The sequence below is a fragment of the Ascidiella aspersa genome, chromosome 8 (genome assembly GCF_963924565.1).
Source record: "Ascidiella aspersa chromosome 8, kaAscAspe10.2, whole genome shotgun sequence".
In the NCBI taxonomy this organism is placed as follows: Eukaryota; Metazoa; Chordata; class Ascidiacea; order Phlebobranchia; family Ascidiidae; genus Ascidiella; species Ascidiella aspersa.
This window is the reverse complement of record NC_139454.1, coordinates 21,826,082-21,833,812: the sequence shown is the minus strand read 5'-3', so window position 1 is coordinate 21,833,812 and position 7,731 is coordinate 21,826,082. Positions and strand designations below refer to the sequence as shown.

The 7,731-nt window shown below is 38.3% G+C and overlaps 1 protein-coding gene across 1 annotated transcript; it reads left to right on the top strand.

Moving 5' to 3' along the window:
* The first annotated feature begins 2,471 nt into the window (after positions 1–2,471).
* Positions 2,472–5,147, top strand: LOC146136860 (uncharacterized). The gene is made up of 2 exons (XM_083395928.1): positions 2,472–2,873; positions 4,004–5,147. The coding sequence occupies exons 1-2, from the start codon at positions 2,617–2,619 to the stop codon at positions 4,755–4,757; spliced, it is 1,011 nt and encodes a 336-aa protein (XP_083252054.1). The 5' UTR covers positions 2,472–2,616; the 3' UTR covers positions 4,758–5,147.
* The last annotated feature ends 2,584 nt before the right edge of the window (positions 5,148–7,731 follow it).

The following is a 7,731-nucleotide window of genomic DNA, read 5'->3' as shown; positions in this document are numbered from 1 at the left end:
TAACAGAAAAAAAATATTTTAAGTTTATAGGTGTTTATTTTTGTATAGACTTCATGGTAACATATAGCTACTGCTAGTTTTTAGATTTTGTAGTAAATATTGTTGTGATTTTGTGTGATGTTCATACGCGGAGAACAATTTAGGCTAATAAACAAAATATTTTTTAAGTAGTGTGTGACTATAGAAAATTTTATTAATATTTAAACAAACAGGACAGCGCGACAATTGAAACCTTTGCTGAAAAAACCATGTCGCCAATGCCATTTCGCAATAGATTTTCGGCCATATTTAAATACTTACGGGTTTCAGTTTTCAAACTGAAAAATTTTGCTTACAAACTTGGCAATCCTTATAAGAAAGGGCGGATGTATGAAACCGCCATACCGCGCCAAAAAATCATTTGGCATCATTATAAATGGTGACGTCATCCCGTTTGAGCGTTTTCGATATGTCGTGACGAGGCCCGTGGGCAATTTGGCTGCAATGTACGCACTACAACATTCTTGGGATCTTTAAAGCTGTTCAGAGCATTGTGGGCGGTAAAGGTTAATGACGACGAGATTAAGATTGGTTATACAGCGTTTGGTTTTCTAACGTCGCTAAATAATATATTTAAAAAAAATTGGTTAGAATTTTGAATTGTAACGAATTGCAGCGGTACGTATAAGAAATAATTAGAAACATCGCTAGGGTAATCAAATAAGGGTTTTAGTTTACATATTTACTTTTTCGTATTATTGTTGCTTTATTAGTTAAATGTTTGAAAGATAGTGCTAGACGGTGTTTGTTTTAAATATATTAAAATATCGAGGTTGCATTTTATGAAGTTACTTTTGTTTTTTTTGCTACAGTACAATTAAAGCGGATTTAAAATTGGTTCTTTGAGGTTGTGCGAGGATTTAATTTATTGTTTACTTAAAGTGCTGGCTCCTGTGTTCGGTGTGCACGAGTTTTAGTGCAACACTTGCTTTGCTTTTCGGATTCTATCGATGCATATTCCTATCTGTAGTTTCTACCCAGAGGCTATACACCCCTTCTCGGGTTTAATTTACCTTAAGTAGCCGAACGTCGCAAACCAGCCGCCAGCGGAAAATGCGATTTCGCCTCAAGTACCGACATAAACTAAATTTTTCGTCATCGCGCGGTCGGTCGGATGAAATTGCAGAGGCGTGACCACGTCCATGAACGAACGATAAATAAATTGGCACCGGCGGCTCGGTTTTTTTCGACGACGACATGCAGACAGCGACGGATGAGAAAAGCCGCTCTTACGCATCGCTGTAAAAGCGTCGCTCCAGCCGTTTTTACATGCTGTGCGGAAATTTCCGACCTTCGGGTGACGCAAAAGTCAGCAAAAATCGTTCGATGATACGCCATGAGAGCGTCCGGTTGCGTGAAGTAACGGAAGGCACGACTCTTGCCACTACAAGTAATGCCTGGTTATAAACAGTTTTCTATAGTGCATTTAAGACGCCGGCCTGCTTGCTGCTTTGCTCGATGTAAACCTGCGAGAAGCGAAATCGTGTTTATACTGGTGATGGGCTAAATAAGCTGTAAGAAGCCGCAATGAACGGCTGTTAGCCGGCAGAAAGAAAACGAGATTAGGTTTGGACCGCTATAGAGATGGTATACAATCCGCAATAGGAATAGAGAACGCATTACGAATTAATTAAAATTTACTGTGAGAACAATTCAGACGGACTTGTGAAAAGCAAGAAATTACAATGAAAAGAAAGACTTAACAACGATTATATTTTTTATTCTTGTATGCGCATAAGCGATTATATCATCTTAAACAACTTGTGAAAATTAGAAAAGTTTGAATAATAAATGATAATAGTATTTAAATTGAAAAAAAATGATTCTGATATTTTTGTTTATGCGCCACTTCTCATCTTACTTACATCGTTTAAAAATACTATACACCTGCGGACAAGAGTAGGATTTCGAAAACATCTGACGTGCGCACATAAAATTATTTTCCAGGAATATCTCACTGAAACAGGAGAAAATGCGTTTCTATTAAGATGCGCACAAACTGTAGTAAACGATGCCGACAGTTCGCCATTAAACCATTAAGCCATTAGGGTGTTTACATGACGACAGAAGTGAGTCGAAAGAATTTTTACTTAGGCAGCAAAAAATTGACCGTAATGAAATAAGGTGATGTTTAACTCGCACTGCTATTGACAGGTTCGCAATGCAATGCGGGGCTCTTATTCAAACAACGTCGTGTGTCAGATCAAATTAGGCTGATCAGTAGGTCGGTGAGCTGAGCAAATGGATAGTTTTAAGTAAAAGTGTAATGTATATTAGAAGAGTCTAGTTTGTTTGGTGTGCAATACCAATCGACTTTGACTTTTAGTGTGAACCAACTTTTCGTGAAACAGGTTTGATCATATATTCTGGTGAATGTTTGTCGTATGTTTGATCTTGAACTCTTTTTAGACACTTTTCCCTTTGTTTGAAGACACGTACGCTTCACATTTTGCAGCATTTTCTAAGGCTGACGTAAAAGCTAAAGACCGCAGCTGTTTGTATTTAAATTCAACTTGAAAGCTCACTGAAGGAGGATTGAGCGTTTTCTTTACGTGGGACTTCCATTCAAACAAGGACATGAACAACACGACAACGTTTGTCAGTGCAGAGCCGCTGTACGACTCCTGGCAATGGATCTTTCACCAAACCTACACCTGTGTATTGCTGGTCATCGAGGTCTACATGCTGGTGTGCCTGCTGTTGTTCGAGTTCGGCAAGACTCCCAAGAAAGTCCGGGCTTCCACCAACAACGCAAGTTTTTCCGACTCGACCACCATTCGACAGAAGGCTCGCGTGAAAACTGGAAGAGCCAAGAGAGAGAGACGCAAATACTGGTAAGTGTTGATCTCGTCTGAGGTCAGCGATTCCTAAACTGTGGGCCAAGTGGGCCATGAGACTATTTTAAGTGGGACATAGAGCTATATGAAAACATTACAACTACACATTTTGTCTTACTAAAATATAGTTGTATGCATATCTAAAATATCTTGTGACTGCGAAAACTGTGCGCGTGCGAGTTGTTTAACTTCGACAGATCGGAAACTTATCAAAGCTCCGATTGTTGTTAGACAAGTGGTATCAACGAATAAAATCCTTGTAATATTAAAAAAACCTTTGTTAATCAATATAAACTAGTCATCAATAGAGGTGGAAAAAAGCAATGGGCCACGATCAGTTTTGGAAAAAAAATTGGGCCACGGAATAAAAAAGTTTGGGAACCAATGGTGGAGCTTGTCTTAAGCGATTTGTTTTCGACTGGTTTGTCATGAAGCAACCGAGCAATCGCAACTTTGGACAACATCAATTTAGTGTAGCATATAGGGATGTCCGATAATAGCGGATCGGAGCCGATACACGATCCAAGTATTCGGTATAGTCGTCCGATCAAGGGTAGTATCGGTGCCGCTCCGATACCAAATAATATAGTTATTTTAGCTATGGTTTTCAGAGGTAAATTCATCGATGTGGCATAAGTAAACTAGATAATGCTCCGGACCGCGATACTTTTTAACAAATGTACATAGCACGATAGTACTGGGTAACCCATTTCTATATAGGAAGTAAAACACAAGTTTTAAAATTCGAGTAAAGTGTTAGGAAATAAATATTTGTATTAAGTGCTTTTAGTCGTTTTATGATCAAGAAAATTTAACATTATACCACAACAACAATCTCAGGTTGCATCGCTGCATTAACCGCACCTATTTTTAGCGGTAATTGTAAATTCCTACTTTCAAAGGTTGTTCTCTGAAACTAACCAAATGCTCTATTTGCTTACGTCCAAACAATAGACAGTTGTGCTTTTATGTACAAAAACAGGGCCAACCGAATGGCGATTCGTGCTGATTCCATACCCCAGTCGGTACACGCTTATTTTAGCAAAGCTGTTCGCACAACAGTAGCTATTACCTGGACAAAAGCTTCTAATCACTGATAAATGTGTAACTGCATTCTTCGCGTTTAGGTTGAGCCGCCTGACCATCTTCTCCTGTGGCTGCGCCGTCTTCCTGACTCTCACTAACGAAATCGATCTGTTCCTGGGCAGCGTAAGCCAGCCGGCGTGCATGGCGTACGGCATCATGCTTATGTGCGGCTACGGAGGAAATCTGGTCGCCAACATGCTGATCCTCTGGCTGCGACAGGATGCGGTGCAGGACAACAAAGCGCTGGCCAGTTTGCCCGGACGCAAGCTGCGAATGCGCCTCAGCAAAGTCCTCATGGGAGCCATGGCCACCACCTTCCTAATCATCTGGTGTCTAAGTGTCATCGGACCGTACTTAGAGCCAAGTCCAAGGGGATGTCTCTTCGCGGATCAAGGCACGATTTCACAGTCGACGCGCGCTCTGAGCGGCCTCATCTTCACCGTGCTTTTTCAACCTGCGCTCGTCGCCATGCTGCTCTACCCTTTCCTGAAGAGACTGCCCAAGACTGACAACCGCATGCGCGCCGGCAAGCAAATCCACCTGGTGATGAAGCGAACCCTGATTTCACTCACTATTATCATCATCACAGACGTGGGCGCCATCGTTGCATCGTTTCTGCTTGAAAGGGAGGTCGTCATCTGGGTGGCCACCGTATACGATATCAACGTCTTCGTGGGAGCATCGTGTGTTATCTACGCCTACCACGACTGGCGGCGGCGTCTGCGTCTCACCTGCATTCCTAGCACGAGTTCAGTGGCCATGTCACTCAGTACAATGAACACGTCTGTGGCCTGAAAACACCACACACGAGAAAACCCTCGCCTTCTGATATTACATAATCACGATCCAGCGCTGACAAATATATTTGCAGCTCTCAGAAGCTTTATCGTGTAAAGGAATTTAGGACGTTCTGCTCATCGTGAAGCGTCTGTCCCTCGCTTCTGATCTGCCTTGCAGCCAAAAAGCTGAATTTTCACGGCCTTGCTGCGTCGTCGGCAATGGCATCCTCAACCGACGTTCGGTCTTTGAATCACACGTAGTGCCTGCCAAGAAGCGTTACTTTTAATTTCAACGCCGGAGTTTTTGACGTCTGTCACTTACGATCCTTTAACACTGTCACGACGTCTTTATGGAGGAAGTATAAGGCTAGTATGCATTTGCCGCACGCAAGAACGCGAGCTTGTATTGTCGTCCAACATTGTTTTGTTGTTTTTGAATAAGTGTTTGGTAACTTTCGCACAATTTAAAATAAATTGTATTTGTTGAATAACTGTCCGGGTGTCATTTTAAGCTTATTTTAGAAAACATCGGATTTCTCTTAATAAAACATGTAACATGCTCCTACCAACTGATGTAGTGTAAAAAACAATTAATGGTACGCATTTATTAAGGGTTCGTTAACCAATTCTGCTTGCGTATTAAGTACAATCAAAATACGTACCACAAAAACCTAAAAGTGCAGCATAACACAATAGTTGAATAAAACATCTTCTCTATAGTTGTAATGTTTTATTTATTGAGACACATAATCGCGATAAACTGAAACACCTCTTTACCGTATTATTCCAATTATTTTTTTATCGACAAGCTAGATAACACAAAAAAAATTGATGTTAAGCCACATTATTTTGACGAACTATAATAATTTGTTCTCTGTTATTAAAGCCCTCCCATTTACAAACACTTGATCAATAGAAAGGAATGCTTAACGCCGTTGCATAATAAAAAATTTGTTAAATATGTAGCTTACCTTTTAAATGAGCCAAATATTATTATGTAAAAAAAAACAGTTCACATAAAACCTTCAGAACAACGTATTTTTATCTTATTCTGTCCAAATCAAGCCAGTCATTTTATGCGATGTAACGATAATTACATTTCGCCAAAATTAAATTTTTAGTTTCTTTACTGATGTAATATTTTTCCTACAATCATATAAAATGACTGACTTTCCCGCCAGAAAAGTCATTTTCGTCATTTACTTGAAAGAGCAAGGAAATACCTTGTTTATATAAACACTTAAACACTTTAAAGATATTGCTAATTTTATCTAAGGAGTTATAATAATCACTGAAGTGAGCATGATTTAGTATGTTTCTTAGCAATTTATTCACACGTATTAGGAAGGCAAATCTAAACCCGTGTTAAACAGAGTATATAGGGTACATATGGAAGGCCACATACAATGATGGTAGCTAAATTAGTATCAAGTGATAGGCGATAGTCCACACAATGATACATTTAGGATAATTTACGATAAATTTAATGCAATGTAGTTATAATCGCATAACCATATTAGGCTACGGTCGCCAGTCTGCACTGCCCGTACACACAACGGGTGCCTTTTATTGTGGCGGCAACTGGCCATTAACCAGTTCTTAAACTGGTTAGTTTGAGTTTTTCTTGTTTGCGGAATAAAGGTAGGGCCTATTTAGAATTATGGGCAAACATATTTAGCAGCCAAAATGTCCATACAACATCAGTTTAGGATTGTGCTTGTATTACCTTATGAAGAGGTTGGGTATAATCTTAAAATATTATAAATAGCCTATAGCTTTGCAGTTTAAATCTAATCGCCATTGACACGCTTAAATGTCACTAAGGTAAACGACGACAATGTATAACATCGGTATATTACGAAACATATAGTGTGATTTGAAAGGTTGCGAGAAAGTTTGAAATATACTAATGTAAATCGAGGTTGCTAGATTGTAGAAATTTTACAGTGTAAAATTAAAAAACAAACCGCTTCATAAATGAAAAGACATATTCAGGCCTTAATAAAACATATTTTCCAATCCAGACAAAAGAATAAGGTTTTAATTTACGGTAGCTAAAATGGATTACACTGTAGGTTATTCGATTTAGACAAAATCGGATTTAAATAAAAAACATCTCGGCTGTCAACATTTTTAAAACTGTTATTTTCGACATTAATATAAGTGCGCACGGACTTTCGAAAACGTACTGTGGAATAGACAAACCAAGTTAATTTGCTGACGGTCCCAACTTACATTTAAAAAAATTTTTTCACCAGAATCTAACTATTTTTATGGGCAAAATCGGTTTAAAGTTGTGGCCATTTCGCCTCGGTGTTATCAGGCTAGCCAATGATAAAGAAGAAACGTTGTGAAATCCTTGCAAAGATAGCATTTCAATTACTCATATGTAAGACTCGGTAATTTATTTTTGATCTTCAATTGCTTTGGGCAATCTTCGCAATCATTGAAAATTGTTGAAGGCCCTCGCTAATCGTTTGCAGCCACGAAATGAAAATAGCTTTTACGTTAGCATTTCGGTTTAGAACGTACTTTTTCAATATGACACAATTGTTGACAAACATCTTGTTTGGCTAAAACCACAATTCGATTTGATTTATTTTTACTGTCTGAGTATTCTCGCGTTAATCTATATGACAAGCATATATACAAGTTTTTGCTGATTTAAATCTAAATATAGAATGTCAAACAAAATAACTCATTCACCTTGTAGTACAAATTAGCTTCTACATTCAAAGTAAATCTTTTCAGAATAACTGCATTGTTTCGTACTTCGCGCGAAAGCGTTTCTTCTTTTTCATATTGCTATTATGTTATGTTTTTATATGACGTAACTTTGTGGTGTTATATTGTTTTTAGATTTTGTCTTATTATGACATTCTTTAAATTGTTATTGTTTGTGTTATAAAATGCTTTAGAATTTTCTTATTACATTCTTTAAAACTATTATTCTTTGTCTTATAAAATTTGTTAGATTTGGTCTTGTTACA